A 22,165-nucleotide genomic window follows, 5' to 3' on the forward strand; every position below is an offset into this window, starting at 1 on the left:
TTGCAGCACTGATTTTTAGTAGGAGCTGGATTAGCTTGGAAGGACATCACTGAAAGGAAATATTGATGGGTTCCAGTCCTCCTACGTGTTGATGTAACATCTGTGCAAAGAAGTCAGAAACTGTGGAAATAGTGCCTGAAAATGAATCATAAAACAGGATATCCTGAATTATGGCTAATTATATGATTGCATTTACTAGTATATCTCAGTATAGTACAGAGCCCTGCATTTTGCAGTAACAGCCTAGTATAGGCAGTGGCAGACATTTGAAGTGCTTTGCTTTGTAACTGTAACTTTCTTTTCTGTTGTAATTAAGTTGTCTACATAGAAAAATGAAGAAACAATTTTTACAGAGTAAATTTTTTTTTAATATATTACACAATATTCTGCTGTAAAATAATTCAAGGACCATACTTTATTTTTCACAAACCTTCACACAGGCATAGCAGACTAAATTTTAGAAGGCAGGCATCTGGCATATTAGTAGTGGAGGGTTGCAGTGTGACTGGAAGTTTTCTAAACCTTTGTTTCATTTAATTTAAAATTGCTGTTATTTGTTTGGTCTCCCAGTAAGGGCTTCCATGTAACCAGTTCTTTGAGAGGGAAGTCCAGTGACATGAAAGCATCAAGCACAAGAGGCTTTAAAAAAAAAAAAAAAAGTAATCTGGTAAATTGCATGACTTGTTTGACTTTTTTTTTGTTATTTTACAGCTCAATGGAGTTATACTACTTCTATACACAGAAAATGAGATGTGTAAATCTCTTAGGTCATGACTGTGCTTAGTAAATCGCTTCATAAATTGCTATTAAATGAACTTGCTTTCTTGATAAGACTACAGCTTTTTTTTCAATACCTTGTTTCACCCAATATATTTCAAACAAAAGAAACTTCCTGCCATCTGGTGTATCTTCTAGACTATGTGAAGCTCTGTTTGCAATAGTTATTTTGCCCTTAATTTGTTACAGTAGATCTTAATTCAGTTTTCTTTTCAATGGCATTCCCTAAGAACTTTTCAGTATTAACACTATGTTGTTTCTCAGATTTCAAACAGCTTGCCTGTTGTTTTATGGAATTATTCAAATGTGCATGGTTTTGCTTTTAGTTATTGTTCCTGACAGCTGGTGTTAGGTTTATGTACACAATGTGCAGCTACTCATTAGATGAACTAGTGAGAAGCATCCAGCATTGAGAGACATCCGCATATGCAGAAGTTGAGCAAAGGAGATTTTCTGATGCTAAACCAGGTTATGGTATGATTGCATGTATGGTAGAAACACCTAATATGCAAAAGAAAAGGCTTTTAGCATCAATTTTTGCTTCGCTCTGTTGTCACTTTTTTCGACATAGCATGACCTGGGTTGGGAGTGAGGGGTGTTTTGGTTTTTTTTTTAGAGAGAGTGTGATTTATTTGAAGGTTGCATTTCTGGTATTTAACTTCAGTTGCAAGGTTGGTCAGATGTGGTATGTCTCCCATTGCCAGTTTTTACTTCTTGTGTGATACCAACTTACTAAGTTGGAGACTTGCAACATGGTAATTTTCAGTCTGAGGATTTGTTGATTTCAGTTATGTCTTTGAGTCCTGATGCATCAGATTAGTTATTCAAATACCCTGTTCAGCATTTTCAGCCCTTTGCTGCACTAGTGCTTTTTTGTTACTTTGTCAGTACAATAGTTAGTGTTAGCAAGCAGTTTAGTGAGTTAACATTGCTATAACAGACTTTTACAAATTCATAGTTAAAATCTTTCAACTTAATATCAATTGATACCTGCATTTGCATTAGCTGGCATCAGAGTTTAACAAAGAGTTTAGAACAAAAAGCTAGTTTGCAATTTTTGCAACTAATTGTGTAAAATTGAAAGTATGAACACAGAAGGTGAATAGCAAGAGGCAAACTATATGAAACAGTGACGTGTGTAAATTAGAAATGTGGGAGAAATGTATGTTTGTTTAGTCCTCTGAATTTTTGAGCAATGTATTTTGTCTGTGATTGCAGCCATGTGGCACGCAGTTCTTTTACTTAACCTGAATGACCGCAAAATGTTCCATTTCAGTTCGTGCCAGTTTCACTCCTTCTCTCCTTATGATGAATTTCATGGATAGTGCATGGGGATAAGTTTATTTTTTGGTTGTGGCTTTTTTTTTCCATGCCAGAAGTCAAGTTGGTTTGCAGATGTAGAGGCATTATTCTAAACTATGTACAAACCATGCTCTACCCACAAAATACACTTCCAGCAGGAGAGAGCATAGACATTCAGCATGTGACATGTATGCTGCCTTGTACTGCCTTCTTTTGGGCTTTTCTATTTTTTCTTTCACTGATCCTTCTCTCAGCTGGTGTTTGAATTCTTCACAAGGAGCAGGAAAAGTGCCTCCTCATCTCACTAATAACAGAAAAATACTCTGCAACAGTAGACTGTAGATTGGTAGATGCTATAGTCCTTTTCTTTCTTATATGCAGCTTATCTTTTTAATAGATAAGATTCAGTGTTTTACTTGCTTTCACAAGTCCCTTTGGTTGTAGTGGTTGCTTATTCAAAGAAAGTATTTTAAAAGGTTAATGCATTATCTCATTACAGGAGAGCTTGAATTTAGACTGTGGAATGCCTGGTTGTCTTAATGAACTTTTTATAGGCAATTCATGAGGGCTGTAACACTTCTTTTTAATTGTTTGCTATGTTTGAGGGCATACTTGCTCATGGATGACTTGAAATTTAACAAAAAAAGCTGATTAAGTTCATTGAATAACTTAATTGAAGGTTCAGTAAGGTTCAGTTTGCTCAAGATGTTTTCTATAGAGAATGAAATCTGTGACTTGCTTAGCTTTGCATAATTTCCTCTTAATCAAAGTATTTAATTAAATATGTTAGATATTTCAAACTCTTCTGCCTGCCTGCTTGAGATGAGAAATTTGAACATAATTTTGTGTCATTGAAACTGACTTCTTTATGCCTCATTCCTTTCTTTAGAAGGACTGGATGAAATTGAAAATGATCTTCTGAAGTGTGAATTTTGTGGAAAAATGGGATATTCTAATAAGTTTCTACGGTCAAAAAGATTCTGCTCCACATCCTGTGCCAAAAGGTACTCTGTCTAGTTATTGCTTATCATTATCAGGTCAATGGAATAGCACCCAAATAGTATCTGATGTTGAAAAATAAAGAAACAATAAAACATGACTGCCTTCTACCTGAATTTGCAGAATATACGGGTACAAAGGACTATGGTAGATTATATTTCAAGAAGATAGACAAAGGAAACTACAGTAAAATCATGAACTTCTTTCCAGAGGGTGCTGTGAGTGCTCTTGGGCTTATGGGAAGGTGATGGGTATCATGGAAAAGAAATCCATTAAGGGTTACTAAGTGTATGGAAATTGGTGCAGAGGTTCACGGGCCACAAATGGTTACATATTTCTCATATTCTTATTGTCTTTCCCTTGATGTTGGGCAATGTCAGAGAAAGAATGCTGGGCTAGGTGGGCTTTCTTACAGTTTTGTGTGATGCTGGGGGAAATAAACCCACTCCATTTATCTTGGCATAATTGAAATGCCACATAGACAAAAAACATTCTTAAATGTTTTTAGCAACAGCGTAAAAATTCTTTATTTGTATACAGTAAAATAGAAATATTCATAAACATAAATAATTTAGTGTTTTCTAAAGCTTCTCCTTTCTTGAAAAGAATAAGTGATGCCATTTGCTTGTAGGTGGTTGGCAGAGGAAAACAGCTAGTTTCTATTTCTCTTTGGGTTTATATGCTGTGTTTGTTTTGGTTTGGTTAAGAGAGGAAGAATTCATAGTCAACATCTGAATGTAAAATTTTCCATCATTACAGCTGGAAAATTGATATTCAATCCCAGATGTTTTAGAAATGGGGAATACTTTCCCATTTCTAATCACCACTTAGTTCTTTTTTTTTTTTTTTGCATCAGTGTCAGTGCGCCTTGAGACCACCTTTCTCTTACGTCTGCTGTTTTTTTAATCCCCAGTGTGAGACATTTCCATTTTCAGTAGTGGGAATGTATACATTTGATTTGGTACTTGTTGGGACTTCTATCATGGAAAATTTTTAAGAATGGGAAAGGCTGACATCTTCCAGGGATGGTGGAGATGTATTTGATCTTGCATCAAGACAAGGGGTTTGAGTAAATGGCCTTTGAGATACCTTTCTCTTATATTTGTGACACTTGTTGTTGTCTTTGATTAGGCAGCATTTCTGTAGACAAAAATGTAATTTTATTGTTAATTGATTGAATGCAGTCCAAAAAACTATTAGTGCATTATTGAGTATATCTTACTTCTTTAGGCACAGCCTTAGTTGCACTAAGAAATTTGGGCTGTTTACATCAGACAAGACCAGTCGCTGGAATCGGAAATCAGATAGCCAAAGTCTTGGGCGACGCGGGCGTCGACCGAGTGGCCCTGATGGGGCGTCACGAGATCATTTTCTTAGACAGGTCTGTGGAATATTTGCTTAAAACTATGGCATTGTTTTGGGAATTATAAATAAATTATAATACTGTAGTGTATTTGTACTGCGTTTTCCAGCTTCCAATTACTTATCCATCTGCAGAAGAAGATACGGCTTCTCATGAAGATGCTGTTCCAGCTGCCATGACCACACGGCTGCGAAGACAGAGTGAAAGAGAGAGAGAACGTGAACTTAGGGAACTAAGAATTAGGAAAATGCCAGAGAGCATTGACTTGTTACCAGTGGTGCAAGCTGACCCATCAGTATGGACTGTTGATGAAGTTTGGGCCTTCATACATTCTTTGCCTGGTATGTGCAATGACTTCTTCCATTTCTTTTAACAGTAAAGCTCCTTGCTTTTTAGCATTGGTGTGATGAGGAAGTGGTGTGGTAACAGCACTAGTGTACTTGTTAGTTGGTGATAGAAACTGGAATGTGATTTCTTTCCTCTTGCTTGTTCCTTCAGCACAAATCCCATGTTGATAGAACTAGTCCCACTTCTGCTGTTGCACCCCAGCTGATGGAGATTAGAGCTGTTCCTCCCTTCAGTCTGATTTCTCTCAAGAGGTCAGTAGAGAGATCAGACACACTTCCTCCCCTTTACATTTCTTTCTTCTCTTCCCTCCTTACTTGCTGCTTATTCAGTAGAACAAGCAAGAAGGGAGTTATTTTCCTTTATACAACTGAAAAATTTGAAAGACCTGTCATGATATGTCATTAAAAAAGAATAAACAAATTTCTTCTATAAAGCTAAATTTTGTTTTGCATAGCTTTGCTCAGTAACTGAAATGCAGAGAACTTCTGCATACAGTCTCTGCATACTGGTAGACACAGTCTGTTCTCAGAAAAAAATAACGTTGTTTCTACTTATTCACAAACCTTTTTTCTAGCTCAGTATTCACAGTTACCTTTATATCATCTTCAGGTTATTTGGCATTTATTTATCATTTCCTAACTATCATAAGCTGTAAAGTTTCACTCCCCTCTTTCTCCGAAGGATGCCATTCTGTCTGATCAGATACTGTAATCCTTCCGGGTAACAAGGTAGGTCTCCATAATAGCAGTCATACAAAAATTTTTGTTCCTTACCCATGTAACTCACATGTCAAAACATTGAAACACAGGTTAAGTTTGTTCCTGATTTTCTAGTTTAGAAATGCTAAACCATTTTTCTGTGTATCCCATTAGGTTAATAACCTGTAAGGAATGTATCTTCATTGCGAAGTCACGCACATGGGTTTTGACCATAAGTTAAACCATATAAAGTTAATCTTTTATAAAGTAGGTCAGGTAAATAATTGAGTAAGGGATGTCTTAAATCAGCAGAGGTCATCCTTGCAGTACCTTTCTTCTGCTGGTTTATAAATTGCAAGTAAGTTACACTATATGCTTTTGGGAACCTGTAGTGATGTCTGTAAAAACAAGCAAAGCTCCTTAGATTTATGACATGGTCATTCGTATTTCTGTACTTTAGCTGTGTTACTGGTGTATGACTGTATCACTGCTGGCTTTAGTTACTATTTTTATAGATCTGAGGCTCTAGTTAACTCAATAACTTCCTGATCCCAGGTTCTGCAAAAGAATAAATGATAGTTCCTTTCTAGAAAACTTAAAGTACCACATAAACACAATTCCCTTGCAAGTATGAAAACAAAAATATTATTCTTAACATGTGGTTTCCATTTTGAACCCATTCCTTGTAGAATGTTTCACCAGCTGCTGGATCTGGGGGGTTTTTGTGTGTTCTATAAACAAGGTAATCTTTGATTTTCAACAAACTTTATATTTTTCTGTATTTAATTAAAAATTATTATAATTACTCATTCCCATCCATATTAAGGCCTAGTTTCTCAAATACTTTTTTTAAAGAAGTTCAATAGGTATTTAAAATTATATTCACAATCTGCCAGAATTTTTATTGTTACATAGCTACATTCATGTTTTTTGGCAATTTTGGGGTCTATTCTGTTCAATATATTCTCAAGCCACTCTCTTGAAAAAAATATTTTTTCAATGCTGTCAGAGTTGAATAATGCAAGAAATAATATAATTGACTTTCACTATACTATTTTGCAATATATATTTGGTGCAGTCCATGCAGACCATCTGCTGTGTTGTAGGAGATGGTGATTTGTCAGCTTTTCATAAACATTAGGGACATCTGTTCTGATTTACAGCTTCCTCTATAGAGTCTGTAGCTGAGATGTAACTGCGGAGTCGTGTCCTTGTGAGGTTTTCCAATTGCTCTGGAGTCTTTTGGAGAAATGAAGATTGTAGGACAGTTGTACTGTTACTTTCTTCTTCTGGGGGAAAGAGCAACAGTTTAAGCCCCAGCAGAGTTGTTCCTCCTTTCTTTCTTCAGTTGCAAGATTAATGGTCTTTCACCCGCATCCCATCCTTTTTTCAGCTAAGTTATTGCACAACAACCTATTGCAAAAGTGTGTAAGAATACCCAAATGTGCTTGAATGGGGGAACTGAAATACATCAACTTTCATCTTTTGCTTTTCTGAAATGACTTTGAGAAAAGGTATTTTAGGAAAAGTTGCATGGAAATGCTTTGTATCCTGCTGAAAGAAAAAAGCCTGCAACAACAACCAATTATCTATTTTAATAGGACTGCTTTTATTCCTACATGTAAAAACTTCTCTTGATCTCTCAATCTTTGCAAATGCTGTGGTCTGACAATCACCATGTTCGGGTCTCAAGTCAGACATACAGTGACACCTTTCACAGAAATACTTAGCACTTGGCTTACAGATGTTTTGTCTGTTGTCAACACATAAATGAGAACCTTTATGATGATGATAGAGCTGTTAAATCCTCCTGAGAATGGTCAGTTGTCCTAAGATTTTTCTTCATGTTACTGGCAGCATTATCTTCACTTGGTAGCTGGAATTGGCAGCACTGTTCCAGGCACCCTCTGACAACTCTGGGCTCTTGAAGAATGTTCTCTTATTGATGCACTGCGCTAGTGCATCACTGTACCAGAAATATTAAACGTAAATGTTATGGAATACATGCAAGCCCTAAAACATTTTGATGGCTTTAGTGGCTATATAAATACTGGTTTTGACAAACTAATTTGTTTTTTTTTTTTCTCCAAAAATACCACTCTAATTTCTTGTTACAATAAATAATGCTCAAGAACTGGGTGTTTATCATGTATTAAAGCTGTGTTGTTTTAAATGCTATGGAAAATAGTCCTTGGTTCTGAGTAAAAGTTAGCCAACTGCTACAGAATAACTGTTTGACTTTTGGGATTGTAGTTCATACAGTTGTAACCTAAACTACAGAGGTTCAGAGGTGTAGCCAGAGGCTACAATAAAATTCCGTAATAAGACCTTTCTCTTTTCAAAATATCTTTTAATTTTTCCCTTTCCTTTATAAAGTGGCAGCTAATTGTTGCATGAGGTCTGCTTAACAAATCATTAAGGAAAAAAATCCTGCTTTATTCTCTGTGAAAAGCTAACCTTTTCCAACCTTGAATGTTGTGACCACTGCACAGTAATAATCCAGACGAATTAAGGTTTGGATGTCAATACTTTCTTCCACATTTGCTTTCTGTTTTTCTCTTACACATTTGTAAATCCATCAGAAAATTAGAGTATCTTTTTTATAGAATTTAAATCTGAACACACAAGAGGACATGAAATTAGTGAATTGCTCTTCATCTGGGGTGGAAAAGGAGTTTTTCACAATATGTTCGCATCTCTGTAATAGTATACTTTTAGAACAGGGGAAAATACAAAAATGCCAAAAAACAGGCTTTACTGAGGAATAATCGAAAGCAGGAATGGAAGGTGGAGCACAAATTAAAATGTGTCTGAAAGGCTCTGAGACAGATGGAGAGACCACTGGATTAAGAATATAAATAGATGAAAAAAAAAAAGTGGTTATGGGGAAAGAAGTTTCAAATAAACAACTGACAATGAGTGCTGTTATTGCCATTGTTAGAAGACCTTTGTCCATACAGCAGAGCTGCCATACAGCCAGGCATAACTGACTGTTTCTGCTTAACAGATGTCCAGAACATCTTTTGAGGAACCTTTTGTTTCCACAGTGTTCTTCAGTGGAGAGGGGCCATCAGTTACTTGGGACAGTCCGACCCATGAAGAGTCCTTTTTCTAACATTCTAGGCCTCAGTAACCTGAGACCATGTTATTTCATGTTCAGAAAAAGTTCATCATTTTAAAAACAACCCAACTAGTTTAAAGTTGCACTTGTGAAGTGAGTTACTGCTGCGTATAGAATATTCACTCAGGTAACTGATGATAAATGTATTTGTGAGACAGTTTTACTAAAGCCCATAAATGAAAATTCTGTTTCCTTAACCCAGTGGTGGTTAACATACAGATGGAATCAACGCCTTTTGGAAATTGTAGCTATGTTAACTTTCTCTTTGAGTTGTACATAGCAGTAGAATATGCATATCTCTTTATTGCTGGAAAGAACCCACTTGAATTATGCTCTTACTTGATTGCTGTTTTGGTGGTATTTTGCCAGTCTCTTCCAATTGTCAGATCATGGCGATTGTTCCTCTTAATGAATTGAGAAAGCTTTATTCGATAGGACTTGAAATTTCCAATGAGTAATGCTCCAATAATTACAGTGTAATTAGAGGCTGTAGTAAAAATTACTTTCAGATTATCCTGGAAGTTCCCATTGTAATACTGAACTCTTGCATATACCTTGGGTTCTACAAGCTAAGGGAATGAGCATTGCAAATTGTGTAGCTGGAAAGCTCTAGCGCAGACAGTCATTGCATCTCAGAGTGCACATTTATACCCCAGTAATTCTTTTTTCTGTTGCCTTGTAGGTTGTCAAGATATTGCAGATGAATTCAGAGCACAAGAAATTGATGGACAAGCTCTCCTCTTGTTGAAGGAGGATCACCTTATGAGTGCAATGAATATTAAGCTTGGACCTGCATTGAAAATCTGTGCACGTATCAATTCATTGAAAGAGTCATAGGGGGTGAACATGCAGGTTTAAACAAGTTTCTCAGTGACAGAACCAACAGTAATATGCCAACACCTTCACTGTGGCATGAGTGTTACTGTGATGTTTTGTTAAATATATCGGGGTTTCCCCACATAAAGACTTAAAAATGTTCCTTTGATTATACCAGGTAGTCTTCTGTAGTTTCCAACGATTAATAGATTCATGGTAAAGCCTGAGTAATACTTAGAGTTGAAGTGGGAGTTCATGGGAAAACATGAAGTGAAATATGCTGTGATAGGTTAAATGTTCCCCAACGTGACCTTATCTTATATGTTTAAGATTAACACCCCAGCACTCACCCCAATCTAAACACCATTTAAATTGTGTTGCTGTATTCTAAAAGATTTTTTCCCACATACAGCAGTTTTTGGACTGAAATAACAGAAGTGTCCACAGACCCTGTGGAAGCACTAATAACAGTAAAATGCTATGCATTTAGTTGTGCTCTCTGATTTTCAAAATTAGTCTTGAGCAAATTGTTTGTAAGGGGTAGGTTGGCAGCCGGTTTTCCTTGTGTAGGCTTAGCCTCATCTCTGCCACTGTAGTATTTTCCTGAAGTCTGGAAATACTATAAACCATGTAGACGTCTCATCAAAACCCTTGTCATCAGGCTACTGAAATGCAATGGCATGACACTCTTGCCAGAGGTAACTGAAGCACATGTTACTTTACTCTTTGTATGCTGCTATGCACTAAGAGGGCATTAAGTTGTTAGGTTTGTAGTTTTGCATGCTGCTAGTTAAACTAGACCAGCAGTTCTCAAATGGGTGTTGAGAGTGGATCCTGAGGAGGTGTGAGAACGCTCAGGGTTCAGGTTCCGAAATTCTTAGGCGTGAGGGGCTGAAAACTGCAGCCAGAACTAGCTCATGTTAAGACAAGTGTACTTTAAAGACTGGAGGTGGAGAAGGGATAGCATAGCTCAGATGCTCTTTTTCTTGATACCTCTTCTAACTTGTCTTTCCCTGTAGTACATTCCCATTGCCTCACTGGAAGCTTCCAAGCACCTTTTATTTGTCCACTGGCTAGCGTGAGCTGGGCTTGCAGTAGTTTGAGGAAGGACCACGGTGAGTTGCTCGATGAGGTCCCTTCAGAGCTCGGTGTAGGAGCGGCTGCTGCTGTGATGAGGGAGCCTGGAGCTGCAGGTCGGCAGGAGTGCCACCGGTATGCAACTCTGGGAGAAATCTCTAGGGGCTCTGCTTTGTCCCTCTGGCAGGAGATACTGACTTGCATCCTGCAGACCCAGGCGGTGGGATTTTAGTGTCTCCCTCCGTCTTCCCTCTCTTGCACTCTGTGCGGAACAAATATGAGTTTCCCCAGTTACTGATGCTCTCAGAAGCTGCTTGGGCTCTGAGGCAGCAGCACCTTCTCGGCCTTTGCTTCCCCATCACCTGTGTATGAATGTTCATGGATGTATTTTGTACCGTCTATTCCTTCCCTTTACAGCTCCACTCCCCTTATGTACAGACCTGGGTCCCTAAGCTCTTGTATGGGGAAAGAAGGGCACGTGTGCCGATACAGTCGTTGTGTATATTTGAATTAATTATGTGTATGTGTCTGCAAATAATGTATTTTGTATTTTATGCAAATTAATGCATAATATATGATTGTGTAGGGAGATATCCAGGGGGACTGTAAAGTATTTCTGAAAAGAAGAGGAACTGATCTCAAGTTTGAGAACTGCTGACCTAGATCAAAAGGAGTCAATGCACATACACTGGCTGAAAGGAAGGTTTATGACAGGTAGATAAATATGTACATTATTTAACTGATGACCTAAAAGAGTAAATTGGGATTACAGAAAAATCTGTGCTTCACTTTCCTTTAATTAGACTATTGCTTTGTTTCTACTAACTGACTTTCTACCGTTATCTTCCAGAGATCAACGTTAGAATGATTGTTTTTAATTACAACTGTTTGAGCTTACTAATAGCAGATGTTATTAATATTTTTATTAACCACTGAAGCTCCAAGTTAGGACAACCCATTGCTGTTACGTGCTAGTATGTGGTGAGAGCCCTTATCCAAATGGCACCAAAGGCTGTAGAGAATTAATTGATGTCTGGGTTCATTTTGGAGGGAAGTTGCTAAGCACTTTCTAATTTGTTTTTTCTGTCTCCAGTTACTGTTGTAAAATAAACTTCTTAGTTTAAGGTTCAAAGTTTGGCAATGTTAATTTGAAAGATATTCAAATGATGGAGACAGTACATTCCCATTTGTAGCATTTCTGTAAGATACACGGTGTAGCATATCTGTAACATATGTTCTAAAGAGTACGTTCTGTTTTGATGAGCTAATTGAAGACGAAAGATATCTTAGATATTTATCCTTTGGCTTTTGTCTTAAAGTTTTATTATTTTTATATGAAAATTTCACTGGCTAATTTTTAATCCGTCTTCTGATTGTACTGTTCTTTGGCAATGTAAAAAGTAGCTATACGTAAACGTGATTTGATAATGGCTTAAGGCATATTTGAAAATGTGGACTTATGAGTCTTATTAGACCTGCAGTTAATCACAGTAGTGTTACATGCATGAGGATTTCACGGCCATTTTAATTTTGCTTTGTTAGACAGCTTTCAGAAGACCTTCTACAGCTAGTGTTTATATATGACTCGGACATAATCACTGACAGATGCCAGGAGCGCAGAGTAGACCTGATTAATGCACGTCTGTTCTGGTTGTTCTGGTACACTACGTTTTCTGTGGTTTTGGGAGAGCCACAGATAGTGAGTTATGCTTTAAACATTCATGAAAGCAGCAACTAAGAATGTGGGCCTTATGCAGATTGAAAGTTTTTTCTCCTTCACTGATTTTGGCATTAAGCAGGAACTTAAAAGCAGACACAGCTATACTAACCTATGCTGATAGAAGTGCACATGTATTGGAGTGTTTGCCAGTATAGCCGTGTCAATAAAATCAGTTTTAAAAAAATCACACCTGTACGTGAAAGTAGGCTGGAAGACTTCCAAGTGCAACTGAAGTCTACTTCAGAAGCTTTTGAATTTACTCAAGAAAGCAATATAATATGTAGAGTAATATTCCTCCAGAACAATTTTACATACCGGTTGCTTGTTTCTGTTCAGATCGGTGAGGTTTTCCCAGGATCATACTACCATTTCCCATGGCTTTCCCCACAAATTCAGCTAGACCCTCCTGCAAAAGAGAAACTATTGCAGATTTTAATTGACTATTTTTTCACACTTGCTCTCACTCAATGTGTGTACAAGAAATCCTTTTCATTAGCTTTATTTCCTGGAGTTTTGTTTTCTGTATTCAGACTGCTGCTGTTGTGGGCTACGTCTCATGGTAATCCCTGCAATATTTCAATTCCTATAGAAAGGAATAGAGGATGCCATGGGATCTTAGCTCAAAAGGGAGATATATTGGATGGCTTTTTCCCTTTTTCTCCACTAGTCTCCATCCTACCCTACTCCTTAATGCAAGCTGCTGCATTACCTCAGGGTAAAACCCTTTTGCTGAGCACTGGGCTGAAGGTGACTGTCAAGATTTTTTCCAATAGAATTACAACTATTACACTTGTCTCAGCTTCAGAATTTATTTGGGGTTTTAAAGAAATGCACCTGAACGATCAAAATGGGTATGCAGACTCCCCTGCTTCATCTGGCTCCTATCACTCAGCAACCCTGCTTTGCAGCAGAAACAGAGAACTCCAGCAAGGAAGCCTGGCCATCTCCACTCACTGAAGTGCTCTGGGAGCTCGAGGCTGCTCCTTGTTCAAAAACAAGCATTGCCAATGAATTGGTAACTTCACCTAGCCGGCCCATATTGCCTCACATTTGGCACACTTGTAAGACTTTATCACCTTGCTTATGTAGAAAATGGACAATAACCATCTTGTCAAGTTAAACTGCTAGTTGTCTTGGATCACCAGAGAATATTTGAAGGGTTTTTAAACAGACTGCATGGTAAATCCATTATTTACCTATTAATCCACCATATTTTTTTCCAGAAATTAAGTTCTTGATGGAGGGTAAAACCTTTGCTAGATTTGTGTCAATGAGATATCTCAAATAGAAGGTTTATGCCCTGCAAGCATCCATTTCCTCATTTCTTTCCTGTGAAAGCAGGAGTTTTCCCCTCAACTTCTTTTTGGACAAATCACAAGTGGGAATCCAGCCTTCTGGATAGAACAGATGGAGTCCATTGTAACTGCAGATGTGGCAGCAAGAGGAAAGGAAAGGGATAAAACACATTTGAGCAGGTTTACGATAGCTGTTGCGTCACTTCCTTATCTTGATCTTAGCTGTAAGAAAATGTTCAGGTATAAAACCATTTCTTAAATGTAGTTTGAATGGCAGTTTATGTAGTGAGACTTTGCTGGGTGTAGTGTGTCTCTGTCTGACATACCAGTTAAAACTAATTGCCTATTCCAGATAACTGTTCTCATTTTAATATCACAATATCAATGCAGAAACTTACAGCTCAACAGCTTAAGAAATTTCTTACACATTGACAAATGTATAGCTCTAAGTGATCAAAGAATTCGATGACAGCTGTATTGTGAGTCCTGGTTTTGTGAATAATTAGACATCCACATAATTTATAACGAGTACTTCTTCTGATTCTGTTGAGACTATTCATACTAAAATTAAGCATGTGTATAAAAGCTTGCAGGGTTATTTTCTTACCAGTATTGCATAGAGATGTCCTGTTAGCATATCTTTAGATATACAGTTGTCACTCATTAACCAGACTTTTACTCATCAATAGGCTGCAGATAATGACTCTGCAAAAGAGTCAATCTAGGATACTTTTTTTAACATTTACCCAAATTACTTTATTAGAGATGGAGAGCAACTAGCGTTTTAAAGTGTTTTGTTTTAAATATACTGTTTCTGTTGTGTGCTGAGTGGAACAGGAATTAACAGAGCTATAAATGCATAATTTCAGTGTAAGGTGTTAATAATTGCTCATAGTGAATTAATTTTTAAGTCACTCTTGCACAGTGAGCTGTAGTTTCAGACGGGAAATATTGCGAGGAGAAAGAAATTTAAACTTATTTAATGCTTAGTTCATTTAAACTAAGCCTAAATTAAGTTAATTTTAAACGGATTTGCCTTTATTCATGAGAATTTTAGACCCTATCGCTTCTATGTAGTTACATCTACTGGATGGCTTTGCAAATAGTGGCATTTAAAAAAGAGATGTACAGATAAGTGCCTGCTGTGTAGATGCTGTGTCTACTTTTTCAAAAAGCTGTCCCTAATGTAGTCTGAGCTGATGGACAGCCTGTACCCTGCAGTCAGAGCCTGGGATGTAGGCTGAGTACAAAAGCAGTTAGCACATGTTACCCTAATCCATATGAATCAGCCTGATTTGTTTTTAGCCTCTTCATAACTTTGGAGGAGGTCTATCAAGTGCCATTTCCTTCTCCATATAGATTTCTAAATGTGCTTTTTGCCCTGTTGGGTGTCAGCTGGAGCATTTTGTGTCCTGAGTCTCATGCTCAGCACTTCCACATGTATTCAAGGCCCCCATCCTAAGCTGCTGCGTACGTTTGTGTAACCTCTATGTTAAAACTTATACACACCTGCTCATTCACTTGAAGGTTGTGTGTATTATTTACTGATCTCTTATAGCTGAGTGGAAGGAAAAAAACCAAATTCAAAGATGTGAATATGCTTGTAACTGAAGGTACGTAGTAAGCTTATAGTCTAGATTTTGTAACCGTTGATCTAACTTTTCCAAAGCACGGTTCTTGGGAGCGTGACGGATGTGAACAGATTTCAGGTTAAAAACTCAAACTTCCAGCATGTATTAGCTTCCTGCTGAATTATCCAAAATGACTGTGTACAGTAAGGAGCTAGAAAAAGGAGATCTAAAGAGATTTTTTCCATCTAGAAAGAATTATAATTTGAGCACAATTGTGCATTCATAAAATAGTGATCATAAAAATCGTTTAAGTGCAATACATAACACTTAAGGAGCATTTTAATTGTGCGTGAAAAGCACTGTATTGTTACGAGGGATTGTTGGAAGGCTTATAGTGTTGTTCATAGGTACTAAATCAGGGTATCCTTGCTGATTATGGGATTAGGCTAGAAGCACAAATATAATTTACTCATGAGGCATATCTGCTTTGCAGGTGAAGTCTGGTGGGAAGGTTCATGTTGTCCTCCACTACCTGGCCAGTGTACTGGCAGCTAGGATGTTGCCATCCTCTGGCAATTTTTGCAAAGTCTGTGTGTGAAAGAACCCCGAGATATTCTGCACACCCAACTTCCTTTTTAAGTAATCTTTGTGTTACAGTGTTAGCAAACCAGTACTGATCAGGAAAGATGTGTGTAAAGAATGAAGGGTTTTATTAATGAGTGCCAAATACTGCTATTTAGAGTTGAAAATACATAGAATATCTCATTAAAATCAATGTTGATTTTTAAGGGATTCTTTATATGAGGAAAGTACAGAAGTTTCTCATAAAGGGTTAACACTTTAGCCGCTGTTACCATTAATATCAAATAATCCTATAAGAATTAAAGACTGTAAAGTATTTGAATGGTGTAAGGCCACTAGTTGCTGGCACAGCACAAGAAGTAATGTACAGAGTTGTCTGTAGTTCTTACTGTTTCAGATATCGGCACCTTCCTAGCGTAGCTTCTCTCCTCTTTCTGTCTGGCAGTGAAACTGTAATCCTGTTGTACAGAGTAATGGTTTATGGTGATATGGCTGGACTCAAGGGTCAGCTTTAGGACTTCCCAGAAGCACCAGATAAAAGAAAACACACAGAGGAAGAGACTTTGTTGTTAGGAGTGTCATAGGATGAGGATTACAACTGGTTATCTCCCTCCATAAAAAGTCAAGGATAAAAGTGGGCTTACAAAGAGAGCTACTATTAATGTACTTTAAAATAGTTACATAGCAGGCTCAGATGCCACAGTTGGATGCCATGTGGAGACCTGTAGTGCCACTATTACCTACTCGGTGGGTGTAGTGACAGCCTGAAGGTTGATGCTCTTTGGCTCTTTTTCCCAAAGAGTATGGAAGAACGAATTTGATAGTAATACAGTGATGTAACATCAGTACGTTAATACTTGCTTTGGCTGCACGTTGTGGCTTCCCTGTAAAAAATAAAATTTTAAAAACTTAAAACAGCTTTAGAAGCACTGCAGCAACTATGGGAATTCTGCCATGTCAGGGCAGGTGGGGTTGTGTAAACTTTAATTATGGGTTAAGAAGCTGAACCACACTGATAAATAAAACACAGCAGCAGCCTTACCCAACTTCTTGCAGTTCTGGTTTTGTAGATGTTAATGAATCAGAAGGGTGAGACCAACTACACAGAACAGAAGCATCTGAAATGTACGTTCCTGAAAATAACTTTGCCTTCATCTGGTGTTAAATGAATTTTAAATTAGGAATTTTCCCTTGCCTGCTTAGTCTGTAGGGATTAGTTATTTCATGATCTTCTGAAATGCCTGGTGCATTACTATATTTGAGATATTTGCTGGTTTTTAAATGGAATTAGGTTTTGTAAATATTTTGTCAACCCCATTTCAGTGGGTGTCCAGTTTATATATAACCTGAAGAAATGCTGTGTCAAAAAACTGTGTTTAGACATGGTTTATCCTATAGCATCTCAAGCGCTAAGTAACAGCAATTACAATTTGAGAGAGCAGGGAGTGATTGCTTAAGATTGTTTTTCACATTAATATTGTACGTGCTTCCCTACTTCTAACACAGAAATAGAATTTCCTCCAAATACATTTTCCAGCATAAAAGATGAAATAATTTGTGGTGCCAAACACTTCAAACTGTGTTGCTAAGCATTGCCTCCTCTTATTGCACTAGTTTTAAAATTCAGTTTTTGATCATTTACTGTCCTTTTGATGGCCTTTTTAACAGATTTTCCCCAAACCATTTTCTACTGCTTAAAAATGCTCATGTCCTTTTGATAACATCGCTGAAACCTCAAAGAAGTTTACCACAGACTGTGGGTGAAGTAATAAACCAGAATGATAATTGGACTTTGGTATATTGCAGAAATGTAAGATTAATATATGATTGAGATGTGATTGTGTATTCTTACGGAGTGATATACTGGAATATTCTTTTATAAGAAATTTAACCCATGCAGGATTAAATTCTGTAATTAAATCTATGTCTATAATTGATATATAATAATGTAAATTATAACCCCAAAATTAAATTTTACAGTTGAAGAGCACACAGTGAACTATGTAAAAATATGATCTTCACTTTGTGAATCTTTTTTTTTAAAAAGCACTTTCCTATTACCAACTAGCATGTGAATGAATTTTAGATTCTCTCATTTGTTACAATCTGTAGAAGTGAAATTTCTTTAATCTGTCTGTTAATGGGTAAATTCATCATACAAATGCTGAAACAAAGCACCTTATACTATGCTGCTTAAACTTGCTTGTAATTGCACCTTTTGTTATCTGCAGATTTTTCTTAATGAGTATTCTTGTGTGGTATCATTGTTCCCTGTAGGTCTGGGTGAATGATTAACCAACCTACAGCATCATTTACTTATAGAGTTTCTATTTCAATACAACATTGTATTGTGAGTTCAGTGCTTCAGAAATAAATGCTACTTCCATTTGTCTGCTTTGGTTGTGTATCATTTATTTCTCTTCTACAAAATTAAAGCAAGACCTTCATAAAACTAAGAATTTGAAAATTAAGAGAGTATTTTCACTAGAAGCCTGACTAATTCTTCCCCTACTGAAGCAGTCCCACTTCAAGTTTAACTATTTTAATTTTAAAGTCATTTTGGCTTCAAAATAAAGAATGGCTTAAATTAAAACGTAATTTGACTTTGGGCATGTATTTATGTATAGCAACCAACCTTGCTGCTTATTGCTCTGACTGTAATTATTTCATTTTTAATATGTACATATATACATTAGAGGAGCAGTAGCAAAGAAATAATGACACATCACCACCTTTCCTGTAGCTGTGGAAGTTGCACATCTTGCACTATTTTTGTACTATGTAAACAAAGTTTATATTTCTGTAGGAGTTGTAGTTTTACATTAACTAAAACAATTTATTTCTCATTAAACAAACAACCCTTAACTTAAATCAAACTGACAAGACATCACACTTTAACAAGAAAATAAACTTCAAAAAATTGCAGAAGTTTTTTGAACCTTTGACAGTAGTTTAACACATGTACATAACTGATAAAAAGGCTCCAGCTTTGAAAAAGACTTTATTGCATTTTGTACTATAAAACCTGAGATCATTTCCATTTAAAGCAAGTGTAAAATTTGAGTAATAAACGTAAGGTTTAACTGAAAACTTGTTTTTTGTAAGTAGTGGTCTTTTCTTAAACCCATACTTAAGTTAAATTCTCTGAACTGGCAGGTGTGCTTACTGCCCACTGGAACCTAGTGTGGAAGTGCACAGTGTCCCACAGGCTGGTGCAATGTTCATTACAATATTGGTGGGCGCTGGACTTTTTTCCGTGGGTTGTAGCTCTTTTCCTTGTGTTTCCTTGTATTATCTGTAAGGACATGGTCACAGAACATCAGAGTACCCACTTCTGTTGCACAGCACTTATTTGCAGTCTTTTTCAGTCAGCAGCTCGTTAACAGATTACAATTACTGTGCCTGGTTTATCAGCTGGCTCTGTGTTTTCATTGTTAAATGGCATAAAGCAGAATTTCCAGCTGACAAATGGATCTGTAGACCACATCTCCTCTGTCAATTCAACATCGTGGCATCGACACCAGTATGCTACTGCAATGAGAAAGCTGTTGATGAAGTACAGCCAGGGGACGTTCATCTCCATGTAGGCTGGAATCCGAGCACCAAGAAACAAAATGATAATTTGAAGAAGAACAAAAGGTGCCCAAGTGCCAAGAAAACAGAGGAGGAGTCTGGTCAGGAGCTGCCACTTAAAGCTAGTGCCGTTGTTGTTAGACACATAGGAGAACATCAGAACAGGCTGATTGGCAAAGGAAACCACCCTGACAGACAGCAGCATGGCTATAAGCTCCTTCTGACAAGCCAGGAGAGCTGTGCCCATGAGCAGCACCATGGCACACGAGATAGAGTAGCTCTGCATGCTGGCGTAGAGAGGACACTGATAAGCAGAAAAACGGTTCTGAATTTCTAGTTCTTCATAGGTAGCGGGAACTTTCAGAATACAAAAAAACCCTGAAATCCATGTAACAGCCACAGCAAATACATAAAGTAATCTTTGACCTCTCCTAGGAAATTGAGAGGTTTGTGCTATAGTCATGTAATAATCCAGACCAGCCACAAGATACACCGGGTAATGCAAAATACCGTAGGTAAGAGAAATAATCTGCGTGAACAGGCAAATGTGGTACTTTGTAAATCGCAGACCCCAGAGTGCAAAGTCCTCAAAATAGAAAATGAAGGATATACTCATCAGCAGTGTGAAATCAAGAAGTGCCAGCGAAACACAGAAGTATCCCATAAAACTAACTTTCACGTTTTTTTGCTTAACTTGCAACATGAAGAAATCAAGGAACACTTTTCCGAGCATAATCAGGAGCAACGTGCAGCTGATTTCAAGAGGTTGGTTGACCTGGGTGTAGTGGTACTGACCAGAACAGTTTTCACAGAGTATGGCAGCCATCCTCCAATGGTGACAACCAGCAAAATCAGTATCACAGGGCATAGTGCTTCATCTCTGAAAAGAAAAAAAAAGTTTGTAAAAATTTATTTCTGGGTACCTCTACCAATTAGCTAATTCTCCATCACAGCAGCTACCAAATTTACATCTGATTTTTCCAGGCTCCTTAATTAAGACTAAATAGCTTCACTAACACATCATTAAATTGTCAAAAAGTGCCTAAATTTTATGTTCTTTGAATTACATTCTTGAGAGTTTAAAGGTCAACATAGACCTTATAAGGTACTTTTCTAGCTACTGTCCTAAGGAAAGGTTTAGGAAATAAGGTTGACTGCGTTCCTTTCCTTTAGAAAGCATGGGGGTCTTTCTGTCCAGCTGGGCAGAGGGATGGATGTTTCGGAGCCTCTACATATTTTGAAGAAATCAGACAAGCACATAGGACAGAAATCATACAAGACACAGGAGGTGTTACGGCATGGCCTCACAGTTCATTATGCTCATAGAATCTATATGGAATTGAGACTGCAGAAATATCCTGAAAGCAGAAAAAGCATCAACCCAACTCATGCTTTTTCAGTGCTAAAATCCTGGAACTCTGAGGCAACAGAAAGCACACACGCTTCATTAGTTGATCGGGCCTTTTTGTTCATCCTTCAGCAATGTAAGTACTACAATGATAGACAGCTCAGAACTTTTTTCCCCTTGGACTTCTGTAAGTTTCCTTATGATAGCTCTTTTCTGTGTTAATTCCTAAGGAAAAGGAACACAGGATGGCTTCGTATATGTCAGCAAGACGTATTAGACAAAGCTGTACATGCTTTCTTCTCTCTTCCCTGAAGAAGCAGGATGGTGTCAGCATTCTCAGCAACAGCAGAGAAAAGCTGAGAAGCAAGGCAGCTGTAAAAAGGCATTGCCGCTTCGGATCTCTGTTAACAGTGATTCACTTGTATCTAAATAGACGCCTACATTTTATTACCAGCTTGCCAGAGCTAGTGAACATTTGAGTTAGTGTCTCCTGAAAAGCAGACTAGGAACAACTAGAAGTACTCGGCGGTACAAGTGGAGACGTACCCGCTGAACTCGGTTACGAGCCTACCTGGGCTTGCCGCTTCACTCTTCATCCGCACAAGTACATTTCATCCTCTGAAACGTAACACATTCTACAGTACAAACTCCAAACGGCCTTCCGTGTGCCTTCTGTCTTCAAAGATGCTGCACTTGCGCGTGCAGAGAGGAGGAAACCCGCAGGCAGAACTGGGTCACGCTCTGTAAGCCATCGCTCCGTTTGTACGACCGCAACGCGAACTCACCTGTTCGCAGGTTAGGCCTTTCCTCTCCGGTGCCGAGACCGGGGCACAGCAGCAGCGGCGGGAACAGCGCTCATCCTGCGGGCACAGAGGGCACTTGTGTCCGCCGTCCCCCGCACAGGCCTTTTTTCCCCGGGGGGGGCCCTCAGGACCTCCACGTCCCTCCTCCACCCCGGCCCTCCCCGCCTCCGGAGGGGTTTCTGTTCTTCCCGGCAGCGCTCCGGTCCCCCGCCGGAATGAGGGAGGCGGCGGTGGCCGCAGGAGGGGGGGGGGGTGGCGGCGACGGTGACGGGACGCGGCGACGGTGACGGGACGCGACGACTCTGAGGCGAAGCCCGGGCTGGCAGCTGCTCCCCGCCCTGTGTTCCCGCCCGGGCCGTCCCCCTCCTTCCCCAGGAACCCACCTGCTGCGGCTCGCCGCCCCTCCGCCGCCCCTCCGGAACCTTCCCCGGCCTCCCCCGCCGCTCCCCTCCGCGCCGCCTCGGCCACCTCAGGCGGCGGCCATCTCCGCCCCTCCGCATCGCACGGGGACCCGGGCGGGGTGGGGAAGACGGGAAGGGCTCGGCTCGGCTCGGCTCGCCGCCCTGCCCTGCCCTACCCTTCCCTACCCTTCCCGCCCCTCACCGGGCCGAGCCGAGCCCGGCCGGTCCGGCGACTCGGCGCCCGCCAGTTTCCCGCCGACCCCGGGGCGCCTCAGCCGCCCAGCCCCGGCCCTTCCTCACGGCGGGCGGGCGTGGGGCAAGGCGGTGAGGGGCTGGTGTGGAGGGAAGCGTAACCGCCTTGAGGAAGAGGG

At 39.0% G+C, this 22,165-nt stretch overlaps 2 protein-coding genes across 12 annotated transcripts in view; one reads left to right on the forward strand and one right to left on the reverse strand.

Annotated features, from left to right (window-relative positions):
- Positions 1-18,061, forward strand: part of PHC3 (polyhomeotic homolog 3) — a 39,685-nt gene extending 21,624 nt beyond the window's left edge. For 5 of the 8 annotated variants that reach the window (XM_069792746.1, XM_069792749.1, XM_069792745.1 and 2 more), the window contains 4 exons: positions 2,969-3,083; positions 4,309-4,459; positions 4,551-4,782; positions 9,291-18,061. In XM_069792746.1, coding sequence (XP_069648847.1) covers positions 2,969-3,083; positions 4,309-4,459; positions 4,551-4,782; positions 9,291-9,445 — 653 coding nt within the window. In that variant the 3' untranslated portion in view covers positions 9,446-18,061. Of the gene's footprint in view, positions 1-2,968; positions 3,084-4,308; positions 4,460-4,550; positions 4,783-4,939; positions 5,041-9,290 lie in introns of all 8 variants that reach the window. The other 3 variants (XR_011326237.1, XR_011326238.1, XR_011326239.1) reach the window with 3 other exon arrangements.
- A 590-nt stretch (positions 18,062-18,651) lies between these two features.
- GPR160 (G protein-coupled receptor 160) lies at positions 18,652-21,801 on the reverse strand. 4 transcript variants are annotated; one of them, XM_069792753.1, is made up of 3 exons: positions 21,777-21,801; positions 21,376-21,450; positions 18,652-20,122 (listed from the first exon to the last, which is right to left on the reverse strand). In XM_069792753.1, the coding sequence occupies exon 3, from the start codon at positions 20,108-20,110 to the stop codon at positions 19,049-19,051; it is 1,062 nt and encodes a 353-aa protein (XP_069648854.1). In that variant the 5' UTR covers positions 20,111-20,122; positions 21,376-21,450; positions 21,777-21,801; the 3' UTR covers positions 18,652-19,048. The 4 variants fall into 4 exon arrangements, with proteins under 4 accessions (XP_069648854.1, XP_009926969.1, XP_069648855.1 ...); XM_009928667.2 differs by lacking the exon at positions 21,777-21,801 and having other exon boundaries at positions 21,376-21,535; XM_069792754.1 differs by lacking the exons at positions 21,376-21,450; positions 21,777-21,801 and adding an exon at positions 21,137-21,358.
- Positions 21,802-22,165: the final 364 nt, after the last annotated feature.

The sequence above is a fragment of the Haliaeetus albicilla genome, chromosome 9 (assembly GCF_947461875.1).
Source record: "Haliaeetus albicilla chromosome 9, bHalAlb1.1, whole genome shotgun sequence".
Taxonomy (NCBI): domain Eukaryota; kingdom Metazoa; phylum Chordata; class Aves; order Accipitriformes; family Accipitridae; genus Haliaeetus; species Haliaeetus albicilla.